General features: G+C 40.4%; 1 protein-coding gene across 3 annotated transcripts in view; it reads right to left on the bottom strand.

Annotated features, from left to right (window-relative positions):
• STEAP3 (STEAP3 metalloreductase) overlaps positions 1–22,676 on the bottom strand; it is a 65,324-nt gene that overhangs the window by 5,392 nt on the left and 37,256 nt on the right. For 2 of the 3 annotated variants that reach the window (XM_068545266.1, XM_068545267.1), the window contains exon 5: positions 16,439–19,128. The exons of the other annotated variant lie outside the window; for it this stretch is intronic. In XM_068545266.1, the coding sequence (XP_068401367.1) occupies positions 18,847–19,128 (282 nt within the window). In that variant the 3' untranslated portion in view covers positions 16,439–18,846. Of the gene's footprint in view, positions 1–16,438; positions 19,129–22,676 lie in introns of those variants that run through there. 3 annotated transcript variants of the gene reach the window in all.

Below are 22,676 nucleotides of genomic sequence, written 5' to 3'. Positions count from 1 at the left end.
ACAATACAGCTATGAACATTCTTAAAACATTTTTTTGAACTGTTAAAATAACATTATACACACATACATATAGCATAAAAAATGAAAAGTTCATGAATTAAAAAGCAAGCCCCTCTAAATACCACATGGCAAGGAGACTTGACTCTGACTGCAAAGGCAGCAGTGCTCACATGCCCTCCCTCCTCCAGCCTGACTTTTGTGCTAATCAGCGCTTCACTTTTCTCTGTTGTACTGTCGCCATTCCTAAACACTACAATTTAGCTTTGCTTGTTTTGTTTTTCTTTCTGCAGATGTCTCTTTTAGATCTCCTTTAATCTGTAGGCCCCCCCTTCCATCTCCTCTTCTTCCTCTTGCCATTTTGAAATATTAGGCTATTGTTTTCATCTGTGCATTTCATCTGGCATGCTTTGATTATCTGCTGGGATGTTATTCTGCTCCTTATTTTTTCTTTAAATAACTGCATGGGATTTGACTTCAATCCTTTTCTGTTACTTATGCGTACATAACATTAGATTTCCCTAACTTACAGAAAGGAGGTATAATTTAAGAGTTGTTCTACTTTTACAGCTTTAGAATATCCTCTTCTGTGGTTGTTGTTAAGTATTGAAGAACTATGGCACCTCACTTCCTGAGATCTCCTGACTACTTTTAACAGGATCCACTTTATCTTCCCCCCTTTTCTCTAGTTTCCTGACCTGCTCCCTTTGTATTCTATTCCTGGCAGTCCCTCCTCAGTTGGGATTTGTCCTGATGGGAGCCTGAGCTGGTCAGCTCTGAGTGTTTCTCAGGTCCAGTCTCCACTGGTCCCTTCAGACTCCGCCCTTGTACCACTGCTCTGGGGGTAAGCAGACCCCCTCCCTGCATCTAGTGCCCTTCTACAGTTGGCCTGCTGGATTACTTATTCGAGGTTCTTAGGTCTGTCACATGCTCTGTTGCTTCCTCTGACACAGCTGCTGTGATGTGCAGGTCTTGTAGGTGTGTCTCCAACCAGTCAGGTTTTAGGGTTTGTGGCTTCTGTGTCATTTAGTTTGTAGTAGTGATTGCCCTTGGGTTTTCAGTTTTGCCAATCCTGGCTGCTCTGTGTATCCTTATGGAGAATTTGAAGAGATTAAACAGTTACACTACCAAGGTTACTGCCTTCCCAGAATCCCCATGAATATTTTTATAGAGTTTATTGTTGTATACCTATAAGAATTTTTCTGAGTGTACTTATGGGAGAAATTACAGGTTCTTAGGGCAAATATTTGATATTACAAGGTAATTGTAAATTGTTTTCTAACGATGTTGTATCAATTTATGCTGTCATTGTCGGAATACAAAAGTCCCTGTTGATCCACATGCTAGCCAATACTTGGTATTGTCAGACTTCTTGATTTTCCATATCTGCTAGATGGAAATGGTTCATCTTCATTGGCATTTCCCTGAATCATAATGAGGTCAGACATCTTTTCGTATGTTTATTTATCCTGCATTCATTCTTTTAAATGAATTGCCTTTCATGTCTTTTGTCCAGTTTTCTTTTGGGTAGTCATGCTTTTAAATTAATTTTAGTTCTTAGAGAATATACTTTTCTCCGTTTATATTTCACATATTTATGGTGCCTTTTTGATAAGAGTTCTTGATATTTTACTCGGGTAAAACTCATATAACATAAAATTCACCATTTCAACATGTGCAATGCAGTGACTTTAAAAATTTTACTATATTTGAATATATCACTATTTTCTATTATGCTTAGTGCCTTTTGTGTCTTGTTAAAAGAATCTTTCTCTGCCCCTTTGTCGTAAAGATGTTCTGTACTTTCTCCTTTGAAACTTGAGTCTTTATCTGGAATTGTTTTTAGTAAGTAGTGTGAGGTGGGATTCGATTTTTCCCTATATGTGTAACCAATTATCCCAGCACCATTTATTGATAATTACCTTCTTTTTTCCAGTAACCTGTGATGCTACTTCTGTCATACCATATTTCACTGACTCTAAGAAGCTATCCATGTAAGATGTAACATTATTTTGGTGCAGCTAAAAAAGAAAAATTGCTGTCAATTAAAAGATGACATAATGCTTTCTTATCACTTAACATGGTTTATTTTATACTTTTTTGAAAAGCATTTTTATCATCTATCACTCTTTTGAATCCACATAAGTAAAATATATGTGAATTAAATTGGTTAAAGTAGTCCTAAAATTTATTCACATTTACTTCTGAATCACTTTCTTTTAATTGGGACATAATTCACACACCATAAAATTTACCCCTTAAAGGGAACAACCCAGTGGTCTTTCAGCACATCATAAGGTTGTATGACCATCACTAACATCCAATTCTAGAACATTTCCATCACCCTGAAAAGAAACCTTGTACCTATTTGCAGTCATTCCCCATTCCCACTCCCTTCAGCCTAGATTTCCATTCTGGACACATAATATAAAAGGAATCATGTGGTATGTGGCATTTTGTGTCTGGCTTCTTTCACTCAGTATAATGTTTTTTAAGGTTCATCCATGTTGTAGCATGTACCAGTACTTCATTCTTTCTTATGGTTGAATAATATTCCATTGTATGGTTATACCACATTTTTGTTTATTTAGTCCATTTGATGGACATTTTGGGTGATTTCCACTTTTTTGCTATTATAATGCTGCTATGAGCATTCATATACAAATTTTTGTATAAACATGTGTTTTCAATTTTGGGGGGTGTATACCTAGGAGTGGAATTGCTGGGTCACATGGTAACTCTGTGTTTAACTTTTTGAAGTACTGCCAAACCGTTTTCTAGATATCTAGGTCTTTTACCTATTTAGATCCAAAAAATTGGGTTATTTGTCTTTTTATTGGTCAGTTGAAAGAGCTCTTTATAGGGGGCTTCCCTCGTGGTCCAGTGGGTAAGACACCACACTCCCAGTGCAGGGGCCTGGGTTCGATCCCTGGTCGGGGAACTAGATCCCGCATGCATGCCGCAACTAAGAGTTCGCATGCCGCAACTAAGAGTCTGCACGCTGCAACTAAGAAACCTGTATGCCACAACTAAAGATACCGCGTGCCGCAACTAAGACCCAGGGCAGCCAAAATAAATATAAATAAATATTTATAAAAAAAGAGTTTTTTATGTATTCTGGATATAAGTTCCACATCAGTTAAATTACTTGCAAATATTATCGCCCATACTGTGGATTGTTTTTTCACTTCTTGGTGATGTCCTTTGAAGTACAGAAGTTTTTAATTTCAATTCATCTATTCTCTTGTGTTGCTGTGCTTTGCATGCCATATCAAAGAAACCATTGCCTAATCCATGGTCATGAAGATTCACATGTATGTTTTGTTCTCAGAATTTTATCGTTTAGCTCTTTTCTTTAGGTCTTTGATCTGTTTGAGTTAATTTTTATCTGTGATGTGAGGTAAAGGTCTAATTTCTTTCTTTTGTGTGTGACTATCCAGTTGTCCCAGCACCATTTGTTGAAAAGACTATTCTTTCACCATTCAATAGGCACCCTTGTTTCAAATCAATTGACCGTAGGTGTATGGGTTTATTTCTGGATTCTAAATTCTATTTCACTGATCTATATGTCTATCTTTATGCCAGTCTTGTTTACTGTAGCTTTGTAGTAAGTTTTCGAAAGTCCTCCGACTTAGTTCTTTTCAAAATTGTTTTGGCTATTCTGTGCTCTTTGCATTTGCATATGAATTTTAGGATCTGCTTGTCGATTTCTGCAAAAAAAAAAAGCTGGATGGAATTTTGATAGGGATTGCATTGAATCTATAGATCAATTTGGGGAATACTGTCATCTTAAAAACGTTAAAGTCTTCTAATCCATGAAGATGGGGCGTCTTTCTGCTTATTTAGGTCTTCTTTAATTTCTTTCAGTAATGTTTTATAGTTTTCAGTGTACTTAAGTGTACTCACACCTTTTCGCTAAATTTATTCTTAAGTATTTTAGTCTTTTTGGTGGTATTATTAATGGAATTGTTTAATTTTTGTATTGTTCATTGCTAGGACATAGAAGTACAACTGATTTTCACATATTGATCTTATATCCTGTAACTTTGCTGAATTCATTTATTAGCTCTAATTTTTTAGTGGATTCCTTAGGATTTCCTATATACAAGATCATGTCATCTGTAAACAGAGGTAGTTTTACTTCTTCCTTTCTAATCTGGATGCCTTCTATTTCTCTTCTTGCCTAATTGCCCTGGAGAGAACTCCAATACAATGCTGGTAAGAGTGAACATCCTTGTTTTCTTTTTTTTTTTTTTAATAAAGGATTTTTTTTTCCCAAAGGAATTCCTTTATTATTTATTTATTTATTTATTTATTTATTTTTGGCTGTGTTGGGTCTTCGTTTCTGTGCAAGGGCTTTCTCTAGTTGCGGCAAGCGGGGGCCACTCTTCATCGTGGTGCGTGGGCCTCTCACTATCACGGCCTCTCTTGTTGCAGAGCACAAGCTCCAGACGCGCAGGCTCAGTAGTTGTGGCTCACAGGACTAGTTGCTCTGCGGCATGTGGGATCCTCCCAGACCAGGGCTCGAACCCGAGTCCCCTGCATTGGCAGGCAGATTCTCAACCACTGCGCCACCAGGAAGCCCAACATCCTTGTTTTCTTCCTGATCTTAGGAGAAAATCAAGTAGTCTTTCATCACTGTGTTAGCTATGGGTTTTTCATAGATTCCCTCTGTCAGGTTGAGGAAGTTCCCTTCTATTCCTAATCAGTTGTGTGTTTTTATCATGAAAGGATGTTGGGTTTTGTCATATGCTTTTTCTTTTTTTTAAATCTAGTGAGATAATTATGTGATCTTTGCCCTTTATTAATATGGTGTATTACACTGCTTTTCCACTTGGTCATGATCTATAACTCTTTTTTATATGTTACTAGATTCAATTTTCTAGTATTTTACTGAGGATTTTTTGTGTCTATATTCATAGAAAGGATACTGGTCTGTAGTTTTCTTGTGATATCTTTATATGGTTTTGGTATCATGGTCATACTGGCTTCACAGAATGTGTTGGGAAATATCTAAGTTTGCTAGAGCTGCTGTAACGAAGTACTACCAACTGGGTGGCTTAAACAATAGAAATTTATTGTCTTATAATTCTGGAGGTAGAAGTCCAAAATCAAGGTGGCAGCAGTGTTGGTTCCTTCTGAGGGCTCTGAGGGATGGGTCTATACTAGGCCTATTCTTTGGCTTGTAGATGACCATCTTCTCCCTATGCCTCTTCATATTATCTTGCTCCTGTGTGTATAACTGTGTCCGAATTTCCCCTTTTTATAAGGACACAATGATATGTTACATACAACTATAATATGTAATCCACACATATTGGATTAGGGCCCACCCTAATGACCTCACTTTAACTTATTACCTCTGTAAAGACACTATATCCTAATAAGGTCATATTCTGAGGTCCTAGGGGCTTAGAAATTCAACATGTGAATTCTGGGGGGACACAGTTCAACCCATAATAGGAAGCGTTCACATATTTTTTATATCTGGGAAGAGTTTGTGAAGGATTATTGTTAATTTTCTTTAAACATTAGGTAGAATCCACTAATGAAGCCTCCTTGTCAGGGGCTTTTTAAAAAAAATATTTATTTATTTATTTATTTGGCTGCATCAGGTCTTAGTTGCGGCGTGCAGGATCTTCTGTTGCGGTGTGCGGGCCCTTCATTGCGGTGTGCGGGCTTCTCTCCAGTTGTGGCGTGCAGGCTCCAGAGTGCGTGGGCTCAGTAGTTTCAGTGTGTGGGCTCTCTAGTTGTGGCGCAGGCTGTAGAGCACATGGGCTTAGTTGCCCCACGGCATGTGGGATCCTAGTTCCCTGACCAGGGATTGAATCCATCCGCGTCCCTTGCATTGGAAGGCGGATTCTTAACCACCGGAACACCAGGGAAGTTCCAGGGGCTTTTCTTTTTTTTTTTGTAGGAAGTTGTTTTGATTACGAATTCAATCTTTTTACTTGTTACAGGTCTGTTCAGATTTTGTTTCTTCTTGACTCGGTGTCAGTAGTTTGTGACTTTCTAGGAATTTGTCCTCGAAGGCTATCTAATTTGTTGGCATACAGTTGCTCATAGTATTCCCTTATAATTTGTTTTATTTCTGTAAGATCAGTAGTAATGTCCCTGCTTTCATTTGTGATTTTAATAATTTAAGGCTTCTGTGTTTTTTTTTGATCAGTCTATGTTTGTCAATTTTGTTGACCTTTTCAAAGAGCCGATTTTTTGGTTTTGAGGATTCTATTGTTTTTCTATTCTCTATTTCATTTATTTCCACTCTAGTCTTTATTTTTCCTTCCTTCTGCTTTTTTGGAGTTTTGTTTGCTCTTGGTTTTCTTGTTTATTCAGATTATTGATTTGAGAACTTCTTTTTAAATATAAGTATTTACAGCTATAATTTTCCTCTGAGCACTGCTTTAGCTACATCCTATAAGCTTTGGTATGTTATGTTTCTATTTTCATTCATCTCAAAATATTTTCTAATTTCCTGTGTTTTTGTTATTGATTTCTAATTTCTTTCCATTGTGGTTGGAGAACATACTTTGTATAATTTTAGTCTTTTAAAATCTATTGGAACTGGTTTTATAGTCTAATGTGTAGTCTGTCCTGGAGAATATTCCCTGTGTACTTGAGAAGAAGGTGTACACTGCTGTTGTTGGAGTGTTCTATAGCTACGTGTTAAGTCTAGTTGGTTTATAGTGTTCAAATCTTGGATTTTCTTATTGCTCTTTTGTCAAGTTTTCTGTGGGCTATTGAAGTCTCCAACTATTATTTTTGAATTATCTATTTTTCTCTTCAATTCTGACAGCTTTTACTTCATGTATTTGAGGGGTTGTTAGGTGCATATATGTTTATAACTGTTATATATTTTCAGTATATTGACTCTTTTATTGTTTTAAAATGTTGTCTCCATTAACTAATTTTGTCTTAAATCTATTTGTCTTTTTCCAGAGAGTCATGCTAGTTCACTTTTGGTTACTGTTTGCATAGAATATCTTTTTCTATCCTTTTACTTTCAACCTATCTGTGGTTTTGAATCTAAAGTATTTCTGTTGCAGCCAACAGATAGTTGGGTCATGTAAAGAAAATCCCTTCTGCCTTTTAATTGGAGTGTTCAGTCTTTTTACATATAATGTAATTATTGATAAGGTAGGATTTATGTCTCCATCTGGCCATTTGTTTTCTGTATATCTTCTTTTTGGTGCCTCAATTTCAGCATTATTTCTTTGTTTTGTGTTAAATAGACCTTTTCTAGTGTACCATTTTAATTCCCTTGTCATTTCTTTTACTATGTATTATTTTCTTACTGGTTGTTTTTAGAATTGTGATTAACATATTAACTTACAACAGTTTAGTTTGGGTTAATACCAACTTAATTTCAGTATTATACAAAACTTTGCCCCTATATGCTCCTTTCCATCCCCCCTCCTTTGTGCTGTTATTGTTGTATAAATTACATCATTATACACTGTGTGCCCATCAACTCAGATGATAGTTATTGCTTTACACGTTGTCTTTTAAATCAGATGGGAGAAAATTACAAATAAAAAATACATTTATATATTTACCTCTGTAGTTACCTTTATTGGTGTTCTTTATTTTTCATCTGGGTTTGAGTTACTGTCTAGTGTCCTTTCAGTTCAGCCTGAAAAACTTTAGTATATCTTGTAGGGCTGGTCAGCTAGTGATGAATTATCTCAGTTTTTATTACCTGTGAATGTCTTCTTTTTTCCTTCATATTTGAACATATTTATAATAGGTATTTTGAGGTCTTTTCTGTAAAATCTGATATCCAGTTGTTTCCAGAGGCAGCTTTTGTTGCTTTTTTCCCATGGTGGATGGGTTACATTTTCCTGTTTCTTGCATGCCTCATCACTTTTTGTTGGAAACTGGACATTTTAGATAATATATTGTAGCAACTCTGGGTTCTGGTCTCCCCCTTTCCTCCACCAAGATTTGCTATTTTTGTTTGTTTTTTAGTGACTGGATTATTTTAGTGACATTTGTTTTCTCCCTCCCATAAAGTGTGAAGCCTCTGACGTTGCTCCTCAGGCAGTGAAACCGAGCAGGACCCTGCAGGGCTCCTGGGCACAGAAGCCTTTCTGTGTCCCCCATTCCTTGTTTGTAGGGAACAGCCTCCAGCCTCCATGACCTTCCCTGAGTCCCAAAGGGCAGATTCAAACAGTTGCTAATCAGGGAAGGGAGGGGATGCAGAAACAAGGGAGGAACAGACAAGAAACAATAGTGCAGCCTAGGGGCAGGGTCCTCAAGAGATACACATAGCAATATCTTTATAGAACTGAAACCCCCAACAAATGGAAGATGTCAGCATTCTTCATTCCAGAGAAGACCACCTGAGGCCAGATTAAAGGAACCAGAGAAGCTCATCAAGAGATTACCTGAGACCAGATTAAAGGAGGGCAGGCCCTGCAGACACCCTAATCTTGTCAGGAACCCCACCCTTGAACTATTTCTATAACACCCCTCACCAAATCCTCCCAGGTTGGGACACAGAGTTTTCGAGGGCAGGAGCCCCCTGCGTCCCCCTTTGCCTGGCAAAGCAATAAAGCTATTCTTTTCTACTTCACCCAAAACTCTGTCTCCAAGATTCAGTTAGGCACTGGTGCACAGAGGCTGAGTTTTCGGCATCAGGAGGCCCAATTTGGGTATTCCCACAGTCACCTTGGGATGATAGTGGTATTGGTAGGGTTCTCCTTCTCTCTTTCCCTGACCACACCCAGTTGTTAAACCCCACTAATTGCTAGCTTATTGATCTATTGTTTCCAATAATGCCCCAGGGCATAAAGGTTCTACAAACGAATCCAATCAAAGTGTGGCTCCTTTGAAAAAATAGTTCCTGAGGTCTGTGTTTGATATTTGTTCTGACTCCAAGAGGGTTCCTCCCAGCAGTCTTATTCCATAGTTCCCTCATAAACTAGCCACCCTACAGTCTAGGTTGTGTTTTCTTTTAATTTTTTAAAAATATTTATTTATTTATTTGGCTGTACTGACTCTTAGTTGTGGCATGCGGCATCTTTTTTTTTTTTTTTAGTTGTGGCATGCGAGCTCTTTAGTTGTGGCACGTGGGATCTTTTTAGTTGCAGATCTAGTTCCCTGACCAGGGATTGAACCCAGGCCCCCTGCATTGGGAGCACAGAGTTTTAGCCACTGGACCACCAACGAGGTCCCTAGGTTGTGTTTTCTTAAAAATCCATGAATCTCTCCCTCTTTGCATTTCACCTAAACCTTCACTGTTCTTGACAGTGCTCTTAGGTTTGAAGTTTTCCATGCTCTGTTGAAAATAAAATCAGTCCCTTTGGGAAGAGATTCAGAGCTACCTATTTTACAGCCTGCTTCTCCACCCAGGCAAAATCTCTGAGCCAGGGCTCTAGAGCTGCAGGTGGGGGTGATGACAAGCTTCTCTTTGATCATACCCCTTCTCTAGGAGCTGAGCGATCACTGGAATGTGATGGTGGCAGCCTGAAGTCCCTTTGTCTTGTCTCTCCTGGCATGAAGCCACCCACCTCATCAGTTGGGGCAAGAGCAATTGGGCCCCAGTGTTCTCAGCATGCCACATCCAAGGTACAACCTCTATTCTATAAGTGGGGGCTGAACAGAAGAAGGGAGCTCCCACCTCTCAACGACACTTGCTTGGAATTAGCCTCAGCAATAGGCAGCTGGGGATAGGCGGAGAAACACTGAAGTTCCTTCAACTGAGCTTGAGGAGAGGGAGCCCTGTGTCCTTGGCTGCAGGAGTCTGGAGTCTTTACCTCACTGAGCTGGGAGAGGGAGGGAGGGAGTGGTCTTTGTTCAAGGACTGCACATTCTTGCCTTTCTTACCAACTTTGGGGGGAAGGTTTTCTTAAACATATGCTTCTCCATTTGCTATTTGCCTTTAGGACCATTTCCAGAGGCTTTACATGCTTGTTTAAATAATTTTCACAGTTTCACTGGGGAGTGGGAGCTCCTCACACTGATGCTGGAAGTTGATCTCCTTCATTTTTCAAGGGTAGTTTTATTGGATTTAGGATTCTTGGTTGACTGTCTTTATCTTCTAGCAATTTAAATATATCATCTTTCTGCCTTCTTGCCTCCGTGGTTATCTCAGTAAGGTCAGGCTTCCATAACGAATACCATAGACTGGGTAGCATAAACAACAGAAGCTAATTTTCTCATAGTTCTGGAGGCTGGAAAGTCCAAGATCAAAGTCCAGTATGGTCATTTTCTACCTCTTTGTTGATACTATTTGGTGAGATACAATTCTCATGCTTTCTTTTAGTTATTTAGACATAGTTTCCCATTAAAAGAGAGTTAGCTATTTAAAAATAGCTAAATTCTCTTATTATAATTTGTAGATTCTTTTGGGTTTCCAGTATATGCAATTATATTATCTGTAAATAATGACAGTTTTGTGTCTTCCTTTCCTGTTCTATATGCCATTTATTTCTTTTATTATTTTCTTCTTTTGCACTGGCTAGTACCTCTGGTACACTCTTAAATAGGAGTGGTGATAGTGGACATCCTTACTTCTGATTTTAAGTGAACTGCTACTAACATTTCACCATTAAGAATGATATTTGCTATAAGTTTTAAATAGATTACATTTATCAGGTTAAGGAAGTTCCCTTCTATTCCTATTTTGCTAAGAAGTTTTTTTTTTTAAAAATTAAATCATGAATAGGTATTGAATTTTATCTTTTTCTGTATCTATGGAGATGATAAAAATTTTAATGCAGTGAATGATATTTATAGAATTTATATTAAACTATACTTGTATTCCTGGAAAAAGTCAAACTTAGTCATGATGTATGACCTTATTATATATCACAAGGTTAAGTTTGCTAATATTTTAATTTAGGAGTTTTGCATTTATGTTTAGGAGTGAGACTGACCTATAATTTTTCTTTCTTATATAATTCTTGTCTATTTTTATTACTACTCATTCCCTCTTAGAATAAGTTGGGGAGTAGTTTATCTATTTATAATATTTGGGAGGGTTTATATAAGATGGAATTATTTGTTCCTTGAAAGTTTAGTAGAATTTTGCTGATAGATCATCCGGGCCTTGGGTTTTTTGAGGGGGTCTTTTGGTGTGGAAAATTTTAAACTACTGATATGAATTCTTTAATGGCTTTAGGAATATTCAGACTTTCTTCTTTTGGTAAGTTATATTTTGTCCATTCTAAGTTGTCCAATTTAATCACATAAACTCTGTAGTATTCTTTTATCATCTCTTAAATTTCTGTTTCATTTATAGTTTTGTCTTTTTATACCTAAAATTATTCCTTTGAGGCTTTTCTGGTTTCTTTTTTTCCATGACCAGCCTTATCAAAGATTTATCTGTTTGATTAGTTTTATCAAAAAATCAACGTTTGGCTTTGTCAGTCCTCTTTAATGATCTTTTTTTTTTCTATTTCACCAGTTTCAGCTCTTATATGTAGTATATTTTTCTTTTTACTTTTTCTGGGTTGGATTCTTAGGGCATTATTTCCTACTGAGATTACTGATTTCCTTCTAAGTAATATTTTTTGCTGCATCCTCAAATTTTTGGTATGGAGATATTTAATTACCGTTTAGTTTTAAATTTTTGAAAAATTTCCATTATAATCTCCTCTTTGATTAATGATTTATTTAGAAATGTAATTTCAAAATGTGTGGGTATTTAAAATATAGCCTTTATTCTTGATTTCTAACTTTTTTGCACAATGTTTAGAGAATGTAGTCTATATGATATTTATTCTTTGAAATTTATTGAGATTTGCTCAGGTCTAATATGTTTTCAATTTGTTTTCTTGAGGGGAATATAAGTTCCCTATTTTTTATATGAAGCTTGTTGTGTTGTACACACACGTACACACATAATTTTTTGTATGATGATGGATTTGTCCACAGCGTTTTTCTTCTTTATGATTTTGAAGCTATATTATTAAATGCATACAATTATAAAATATTTAATTCTTCCTTTTATCATTCCATAGTGACTCTTTCTATCCCTAATAATGTCCTTTGTCATAAAGTATACTTTATGTGATAATAACCTAGCTACCTCAACTTTCCTTTAGTTTGCTTTTGCCTAACATCTCTTTTATTATGCCTTTATCTTTACCTAAAGATAAAAATAAATAGCATATAACTATATTGAAAATCCAATCTAGTCATCTCTATCTTTTAATTCAAGGGTTTAATTCATTTATATTTATTGTGATTATTGATATATATGTGGATTTGTTTCTAACATCTACTTTTTGATTTCAACATGTCCTGCCTTTTCTATGCTATTTTTCTCTTTTCTTGATCTTCAAGAATTGATTTTTTGCTTTCTTATTTCATTTTTCCCCTCTTAAGGTTTTGGATGTTATATTTTTAGCTTTTTAGTGATTTCCCCTGACATTTTTCCAGGCTTATTGAACAAAATCTAAATTAGTCCATAATTTGCCCCTGCTCCCAAATACAAGGGTCTCAGAACATTTTAACTCAATCCTTTACTCAATCAACTTACACGTCATTTTTATCTGTCTTTTAGTGTGCCCTTAAAAAAAAACTACATAAATAAACATTATATAATTTAAATAGATAAAGCTTATTTATATTTACCTTCACAGTCACCATGTCTTTACTCGTCATACCATCTTGCTTTTCAGATTCCCCCTTTGGGATCATTTTCCTTCTACATGAAATGTACTTTTTAGAAGTTCTTTAGATAAGAACTATTGGTAAACTCTCTAAATTTTTGTATTTTTCCTTCTTTCTTGAAAATCAGTTTTTCTAGATTTACAATTTTGACAATTATTTCTTCTCTGGACTTCCAAGATATTAGATTGCTATTTTCTGATTTCCATTAATTTGTTAAGAAGTCTGTTACAATTTCACAATTTTAAATGATCTGTCATTCTTCTCTGGCTGCTTTTGAGGGCTTCTTAGTGTGTCTAAGTGTGGTTTTATTTTTAAAGTTTGCTTTCCTGCTTGGTGGTATGCATTGTTTTTCCTGGTTTTTTTGGATTTCAGTCTTTATTACTTTTGGAAAATCCTTAGCCTTTATTTTTTAAAATTTGCCTCTCCTCCATTCTTTCTTTCTGGAGCTCCAGTTATTTTCATGTTAGTCTTTTTTATTTTAACCTCTGTCTTTTAACCTTTTATATTTTTTAATCCATTTGTCTCTTCTTTTGCAATCTGGGTAACTTCTTCAGCTCCGTTTTAGAATTCATTAGTTTTCTTTAGTCTGTTGTTAAATCCCTCAAATTAGGTTTGTTTCCAACAGTTTTTCATTTCTGAAGGTTCTATTTTTCATCATGCCTGGTCCTTTCATAGTGTCTCATTGCTTACTTATTTTCATGACTCTACTTTTTAATTCCTTAGATATTTAGTATATCATTTTTCTATTTTGATAATTCTATTCCTTGGAGCTGTGTTTCTGCTGATTCTCCCCTGTGGTTTGTTGATCTTAGATATTGAGTTCCTATTTGGTTAATCTGAACTGAGTTTGCTTTTCTCCAGGACTTAAGTTTGCTTCTGGCAGTAGCCATGGAGAGCATTGTTTTGTTCATTTATTTGCATGTGCGTGTGTATTCCCATTTATTTTCTGCCTGGTGATTTCCCTTACCTCCTGAGAGTTCAGCAGTGTATTAAAAAGTATGTTGTTTTTTTTTTTTTTTTTGTCCAGGAACTAGTTGCTTTATAACAGATAGACTCTTCAGGAAGTTAAGCCCTAATAAATTCTTTAGTTGGGGAAAAGTTTCAACTGTTGGGTAAAATTAGATTTTCAAGAGTAGGCTCTGCATATGATGGATATTATAGAAATAAGCTAGGTTTCTGATCCAATAAATAAAATCAACACTCAATAAACAAGGGGTTGATTATTCACTTTATGGGAGGATTGGCAGTGGAAGCTTTTGGTTGCCAGGCGCATCAAAGGTTCCATTTATGACTGTTCATTTCTGAACAGAGAAAACAAAAATGAAGCCAAAGCATTTTGAGTAACTACTGGAGATCAAAGTGAACTAAGATAAACTGTCTGGAACTATTACAGAAATTGGTGGGGGAAAATAGAATTTAACTGAACAAAAATTCTACTTTGCACACTCTCCAGGAAACACAATTAGTATGTTTCATCTTAGACAAAAACTGTTCTAAACAAGGTGTTTTGTTTTAGGTTAATCCTACCATGTTTCTCTGGTCAGGTCCTCTTTCACTTTTTCCAACAACTACTTTTAAACTTCTCCTCCCTCTTCAACCCTCAGGGCCAAAACAACTTCCTTCCCTGTCACTCTCAACAGATGGCATTGACTACTTTTCTACGAAGGGTATAGACATCATCAGAAGAGAACTTCCACACCTTACATCGCCAGGAGTAAATCCTCCCCTCATTGGCCCCTATTCTTTTCTCCTAATTTTAAAAGACAAGTTGGCACTCCTCCTCGCTAAAGCCACCTGTTCTCTGGACCTCATCTCTTCCCGTACCTTCTACGACTTTGATCTTTCTCTCTCTCTCTCATCTTCAACCACTCCAGTTCATCTTGTTCTTTTCCAGAAACATTTAAAACAGGTTCAGGTCAGAACCATGGGAAAAAAATAACCAGCTCTCCTTCTAACCCCCTATATCTACAATCCTCTCTTCCCCCACTTCACAGCCAAATCTCAAAAGAGTATCTAGAACTAGCCTCCATTTCCTTACTTCTCACTCATTCCCAATCTTGATTTTATGCCCAACATTCCACTGAAATTCTTACCCTAAAGTTTCCGTATTTCCAAATTCTGTGGACTTTTACCGGTCTTCACCCTACTTGACTTCTCCATAGGATCCAACGCTGTTTCACACACTCACGTGAGCACACACACAGTCTCTTACACTTCTTTAGCCTTTATTTTAAAATGTCAATTATAAAGAGGGTCAACAGTGTTTAGTTGAATATCGTTGTATTTCTCTCAATACCAACTTATTTACTGTAAGATTATTACTTATAATAATTACTACTCATTATTAGTATTATATGCACGTTAGTGTAAATTAGACTTTGGATTTATTTATGCTTTATATTTGAATCAAGACCTTACATTGATTAAAAGAACTACACACATAAGTAGGTTATATTATTTCTGAATTTCATCTTAGGTTAGTAGAAAGGAATTTTCAACATATTTGTTAGAAAAAGTTGGTGCTAGTCTGGTGGGATTGAGAGTTTCTGCTCTAGTGATGCCAACTTCTTCTTTCTAAAGAGATCCAGGGCAAGTGGGCTTCTGTACTTCCAAGGGTCCCCCTTCATCGCTTTTGAAGCAGATGCAGCTTTTCAAGTAGCTGAATGATCATTCTTCTCTTTAACTAATATGAGTTATTTTGGTTGCTCTTAGTTCTTATGTGAACTACCAAAATAATGGATACTTTGTCATTGATTTTAGCACTTCTTTTTAAACTTAACTCTCCCAGCATTATGCGTGGGAGGATGCAGAGTAGAAAAACAAACCTTCAAGCACAAGATTTTTTTTTTCTTTTTGAAAACTATTTGTTGTGAAGTTTTTTTTCTGGCCATGTTTCTTATTTTGGAAAACTCCTTTCATGGGCTCAGAATGGTTATTGTTCCCAAGAAATGGTTTTTAGTCACTAGACTGCTTTCTGCATGGAGGTTTCCTTTTCATTTCCCAGTACAGTAAGACATTTCTGGTTGCTTCAGTAGCAAAGCTTGACTGCATGACAGGGGGTTGTTCTGTGAAGAGTTCCTGTTTTCCTGATGGACCCAGGGCTGATGTGTGGGACTACCTGGAGGCGTCCTGCACGGAGCACGCAGAGTGCAAGGCTGTGGCTCTGGTGGAGTGTCTTCTCCCTCTGCCTTTAAGAGAACAAGGGGCTTGCAGCAGCACCAGCAGTATACAGAGGCATATCTCACCAGGGCAGCCAGGGCACCAGAGTCCAGAGGAAGCTTAATGCGGCAGAGATGCACTGGTCTGTGGGCCATAGACTATAGCACAGCAGAGACAAAGGAAGCTGTCTAAGCCCTTGTTACTCTGTCTGAGGATCAATACCATGTGTGTAACCTGGGAACTTTATTAGAGATGCACAGTCTCGGGCCTCACCCCTGACCCACGAATCCAAACCTGTGTTTGAACAAGACCCTTATGCAACTCCTGTGCGCGTGATAGTTTGAGAGGCACTGCTGCTCTAACCTACATTAAAGCCACAGCGTTCAGACCACAGCACAGACGCTGCTCCCTCCAGGAAGCCTTCCTGGTACTCCTTTCACATACCCTGGCACTTTGTCACCTGGATCTCGTCCATATCCTTACTGGCCTTGTCACTGCAGGTCTGCAGGTCCCTTCCTCAGAGGTGAGCTCTAGCCCAGATCATTCTGTGCTCACTTTGCACGCTGCCTGACTCAGAGCAAACTCCAATCGGAAGGCTCACCAGGCCAATGAACGAATGATCATTGCAGGTGATCAGTGCAACAGAAATAAAAGCCTGAAATTCACGGGAAGTTAGGTGTTTATTTTTGCTGCTTCTCAGACAAGCTCTACAAGGTAAAAACAAAATACACACACAGTTCCAATAGCATAGATTTTAAACATTCAACCTCAGACCATGGCATTTAGGGTTTCCAGAGCACTTTGGTTCAGGCACTTTTGTACCCAGAGGCACATAGAATTTCCCAGGCTGTAAGGGAGAGACTTGCTCTCACGGGGGTGCTGTTGCCAGCTGCCTGATGAGGTAGGGAAGGGCAGCAGCAGACACCAGGTCAAGGCCAAGCACACAGCCCACCCTGCCTCTCATGAGCTGATTGTCCAGTTTGGGCGTGGCCAGCTCCTCTGCTGCACCTGTCCCCTCCTGGGTGGGGAAGGGGAGGGAGCACATTAAACTTGGCTCTGGGTCAGCATCTTTGGTAGAAGGAAACATCCTGGGCCTGGGGAGGGCCAGAGAAAAAGGGCAGCCAATACTGACCGGGGTTGATAATCCTTGGTGGGTTCCAGCTGCCCATGTTCTCCCTGCTTCCTATCAGCAGGAAATTGATGGGCCCTCATTTTGTCAAGCAAATGCCGACATGTCTGCTTTGCCTGCCTCCTTTCCAGCAAGCCTCTCTGAGGCCAAGGCTGCCACTCCATCAGGGCCCATCTGGGAGGCAAGCTTGTGCTGCTCAGCCTTTGAGCTGCAGATGGAAAACATCTGCAGGAAGCAGGCAGCTTTGCCTGCACTGCCTTCCCTCCATCGGTCACTGGCCCAATGAGATATGCTTGCACTTGGCTCTTTTTTCCCTTTTCGCTAAAGGACCCTACTGTGCTTCACAGCCATGAGCCAGCGCAGTCTCTGTGGGGAGGCGGGACCATCCGCTCCTGTGGCGCTCTTGGGTCAGCTTTTGCCAGCTGACTCTATTCCATCCTAAGATGCCCTCTGGCCCAGGAGACCTAAGAATATGACCGTGACCAACACCCCCATCCTGGGTACGCCTCACTGATGTCCTCCATCAGGACCGCATCCCTCTGTGTTCAAAGATGGCACATCGATCATCCTGATTCTGCCCTGGGTTGGGGGCTCAGCCGAGAACAGCTGATTCTCTCTACAGGGGAAATGAAAACAGTTTCAGTATGAATCAGTGTGGGATGGCGTGTGATTCAAGGATACACGCCCTGCAGCCTCTTGTGCTTTGGAGCAGCAGTGTTTCAAATTTGTGGCTTTGGAGGAAAAGACCCTTCCAGCTATTTTGAAACATAACCCTGCATTAGGAGGAACCTGGAGCCAGTGTGGTTTTCGGGGTGCTTGGAAGGCAGGTTCTCTGCCCGGTAGCAGCAGAAGATATTTGAAGAGGTCCCCGGTGTCCTTCCGCAGAACCAGCTCAGTGAGGACAATCCATCCTTCAGCCCGCTGGATGGGGTCCCAAGAAAGGCGGGGCTGTCACGCTGAGCGCTCTGGGTCTTGTGTTCCCTTCCCCCTGAACCAACTTTTAAAGGGTCTGCTCTAGGCCTTCCTGGGAGACATTCAAACTAATGATTTACAAGGTGAGAAGGCACAGCGGTTTAAAGAACGGTCATCACCAACTTAAAGGAAGGAAAGAAATTACACTTGTTCTCAAGACAGGGTTCATTAGTGGTTCTGGCAAGGAGATGACTTCACACTCCCACAGGAGGATCAATTTGCAGCTGCCGTGGTGACTTCTGACTTTCAGGAAAAGATCTCCCAGCTCAGGGAGAATTAGGGGGAGCAGGCTTAGCTCCAGTCCCTCCCCCTTCCCACCCCCCAACCTGGCAAAGGATGGACCTTCAGGTGGCACCCAGGACAGACACAAGCTCACCCCCAGTGCCCTCAATCCCGCCTGGCCTCCTGCTGCAGCCAAAGACGGAGCTGCACGCCCTGCTCACTGGAGACTTGTCAGCCCTGTGCACCCAAACTGGGCTCCAGGCAGAGCTCTTGTCTGTCCTGCCACCTTGGAGCCCCAGTTCTGCAAAAGCCTTGGGGAAGTAGCAAAAAGGGGCGGGCGGGGAGGTGCACAAATGGATGGAATCCACCAAAGTGCAAGCCTCTCACTGCCTTTTCTGTGCAAAAAGTCTGTGCATCTCTCTGTAAATGTCACAATAGTGTGAGCTGCTGCTCTCCTAACATCTGACACTTGCTTTTAAATCTACAGGCTGAAATCTCAGGGACTCAACTTTTTAGCTAAGTAAGTATAATTGCAAATCCTGTTATATATATGAAATACATATGGACATACATATCACACACAGGTGTGTCATTCTGAATATTACCACACACGTCCCAGGAATTCAGACCTCAACCCACCAATCTGTGTGTCATTCTGTTGTCCTGCATGATCAAGGCGAGAAGTCCTGAGAGACTCTGGGCACTGTCCTGCCTGTGTCTGGCTTCCGGAGCCGGGTGCAGGCACCTCACATGTGGCTTGTCTTCTGGGCCAGGGCGCGGTCCACTGGCAGCGTGAACTTGACGGCGCCATCCTTCTCCCAGCCCCTCCGGATCTTGGAGAGTCTGCGGCTGAAGCAGGGCAGGAGAAAGAGGCCTTTGGCCAGGATGACCACACAGGGCACCAGCAGGGTGAGTGTGAAGGTGGGGGGCAGGTAGAACTTGTAGCGACTCTCCTCGAAGGCGCGGGTCCAGCCGTAGGTGAGGGTATGCACGGTGCTCAGCACCAGGCCCACAAAGCCCAGAGTGGACTGCCGGAGAGAAGAAGGCTAGAATGAGGGTCAGGGTGAGGATGGACACAGAGATCCTACCAATGGCTTGTCTGCTTACTTGGCAGAGGGGAAGGAAGGAGGGCAGCTTTAGCAGGGCTCTGGGTTCAAATCCCAGCCCCGTCACTCACTCTCTGTGCGATCTTATTACTATCTAAACTCTTCTGAGCCTCAGTTTCCCCAAGAGAACAATGCTCGTACGTCAAAGTATATAAGGATTCGTTGATTCATAAGGATTCTATAAAATAACAATGCTTGGGGACTTCCCTGGTGGTGCAGAATCCGCCTGCGAATGCAGCGAACACGGGTTCGCGCCCTGGTCCGGGAGGATCCCACATGCCACGGAGCAACTGAGCCTGTGTGCCACAACTACTGAGCCTGTGCTCTAGAGCCCGCGAGCCACAACTACTGAGCCCACGAGCCACAACTACTGAAGCCCGCGTGTCTAGAGCCCGTGCTCCGCAACAAGAGAAGCCACCGCAACGAGAAGCCCACACACCGCAACGAAGAGCAGGCCCCGCTCGCTGCAACTAGAGAAAGCCCGCGCGCAGCAACGAAGACCCAACGCAGCCAAAAATAAATAAATAAATAAATAAATAAATTTATTAAAAAACAAAAACAAAGAAACCCAATGCTTTTCCCCAAACTGTATTATTCTTACCTCTGGTGGCTGCCAGAGGACTTAAGATGGAATTAAATTTAAAGAAGTTTAAAAACATGTTACTAGTTTTGTGTATCTTTTCATGTGTACAGAGTAATGTGTCTGTTAGCATATCAAAATCATAATTTCACAGATAATATTTGGCATAAGATACGGCCAGGTAAAAGGTGAGTGGATTTCAAGTTGATTTAAAGATAAACACAGGGGGCTTCCCTGGTGGCGCAGTGGTTGAGAATTTGCCTGCCAATGCAGGGGACACGGGTTCGAGCCCTGGTCTGGGTAGATCCCACATGCCGCGGATCAACTAAGCCCGTGTGCCACAACTACTGAGCCTGCGCGTCTGGAGCCTGTGCTCCGCAAGAAGAGAGGCCGCAATAGTGAGAGGCCTGCGCACCGCGATGAAGAGTGGCCCCCACTTGCCACAACTGGAGAAAGCCCTCGCACAGAAACGAAGGCCCAACACAGCCATAAATAAATAAAAATAAAAATTAAAAAAATATTAAAAAAAAAGAAAAGGTAAACACAAAGGAAAAATTTACTTGGCACATGGATTTGGCACCAATAGTGAAGGTGACTCACAGGGGCTTGCAGGCTAGTTGTCCTGACACTGTATAGAAAGCCCACAACATCACATAGATGCTTTCTGTGGGTGCTGGTCCCTCACCTCCTGCCCATGCTCTGAGCTATGAACACGCCAGGTGCAAACCCCACCAGGATTACTCTCCTGCCTGGAAGGAGATTAGTGATGCTGGGGAGATCAAGACCATCACAGATGCAAATGGAAATGGTCCGAGCCGTCGTACAGCAGAGCATCTTGCCCCTTGAGCCAGGTGTGGGCTTTCGTGGGTCACTTCCAGCCGTGAGCAGTTCCTCGTCACCCCAAGTGCTATACAATCATGACTTTCTATGGGAAGTGTGATGTGAAAATAGCCAGGAAGTGACGATCTGTACCTCTAGCCTCTGGGAATCTTTTGCACGTAGGGTTTCTTGCAAACTACAAATGATGCCTTCCGGATTCTACTGTCGGTGCTAGTCTCAACTGACACTGTGACCCTCGGCAAGTTGCTTAATTAGCCTCAGTGAGAAGGAGGTGATTACAAAAGTGAAGTCAGAACTGTAGGGAAAGTGCTGTATAGCTGCAGCATTCTCCAGCCCCCAGGCCTGGCAGGCAGTGATGCAGAGCAGAGAGCACCCGGGGTTAGGACTTCGTGGAGGTTCGGGAGGAGGGGCACAGGGCACAGGGCACCAAGAGGTTCCGGGCGGGAGAGACCCGTGTTAATTACACAAGGAATGAAGACAGCAGTGGCCCATCGAGCAGTGAACACATTTGCATTTTCTCCAACGAGACACTGCAAGGGTTTAATTGAAATGTGGCAGCATGACGATACCTCAGCGTGCTTTTTACAGGTTGGTTTTGAGCTTTCCACAGAGAAAGTGTAATCAGGCCTCCTGGATTTCCTTCCAGCCCAGCCTGTCAGCATCAATCCAGGGGCTTGGCTGAGGGACGCTGTCTTGTTTGCACTCCCCCCAGACACGGCGCTAAGTGGGTCTGATTCTGCCACCGTGCCTCATTCTCGCTCCTCCCTAGCATGGGGGGCGCTTTGCTTATACCTTCTCCAGTATAAACACCAGGATGGTGAACCTCAGCAAGTGGAAGAACATGGTTCAGAAGAATTGTTTGTAATGCTTTTACTAAAAATAGTAATAGTATATATTTTCTAATGGCTATACATACAAGTTCATAGACAGGTTCACAAGTGTAACATTTTTGACCCTAAACAAAATACTAGCTGCCAGAAGATCCCCAGTCTCTATCCTTCCTAGCCATCTCTGGTTCTCTTTGGCTTTGTGACCACTTCGAGGATCTTTTTATTACATCCTTAACAACTTCCTGGCTCAGCACAGCCTGTAGGGAAAGGCCATGGTTGGCTCTATGCTACTACCCACAGCTACTTCACGTGTCATGTGCAAACGGTCAGCCCCCAAATGGAAGCCTCTTTGACTGTGAGTCACGTGTAACCAAATCCTTGTCACCTCCAGACGTGTCTATCAAGATTCCAAATCTCGTAGCAACTTCTGAACCACACCAACTTTTTCCAAGTTCTGATCTATTGATAACGAAGACGGGGGTTAAAAAAGTCCCCAGCACTGAGAAAATATTTGGGATTAATATCCAGACTATATAGAGAACTCTTAAACTCAACAACAACAAAAACAAACAACCCAATTCAAAAATAGGCAAAGGACTTGAACAGAAATTTCTCCAAAGAAGATACATGAATGGCCAATAAACACATGAAGAGATGCTCAACGTCGCTCATCATGAGGGAAATGCAAATCAAAATCACTTCACACCCATTAGGATGGCTACTATTAAGAAAAAAAGAAAACAAGAAAACAAGTGTTGGCGCGGAGGTGGAGAAATTAAAACCCTTATGCACTGCTAGTGGGAAGGTAAAAGGGTGCAGCTACTGTGGAAAATGGTATGCAGGATCCTCAGTGAATTAAAAATACAATCACCGTGTGCTCCAGCAATTCCACTTCTGGTATATACCCAAAATAACTGAAAGTAGGGTCTTGAAGAGTTATTTATACACCAGGATTATTCACAATAGCTCAAATGTAGAAGCAACCCCAGTGTCCACTGACAGACAGATAAGCAAAATGTAGTATCTCTGTACAATGGAATACTATTCAGCCTTAAATAAGAATACAATTCTGTCACATGCTACAATATGGATGAACCTTGAGGACATCATGCTAAGTGAAATAAGCCAGTCACAAAAAGACAAGTACTGGAGAATTCCACTTATATAAGGTGCCTGTATGAGGTAGTAAAAATCACTGGGCCAGAAATGTAGAATGGTAA

Source organism: Eschrichtius robustus, chromosome 5 (assembly GCF_028021215.1).
Source record: "Eschrichtius robustus isolate mEscRob2 chromosome 5, mEscRob2.pri, whole genome shotgun sequence".
NCBI lineage: Eukaryota > Metazoa > Chordata > Mammalia > Artiodactyla > Eschrichtiidae > Eschrichtius > Eschrichtius robustus.
The sequence above is the reverse complement of the archived record's forward strand: the minus strand, read 5'-3'. Positions and strand labels throughout refer to the sequence as shown.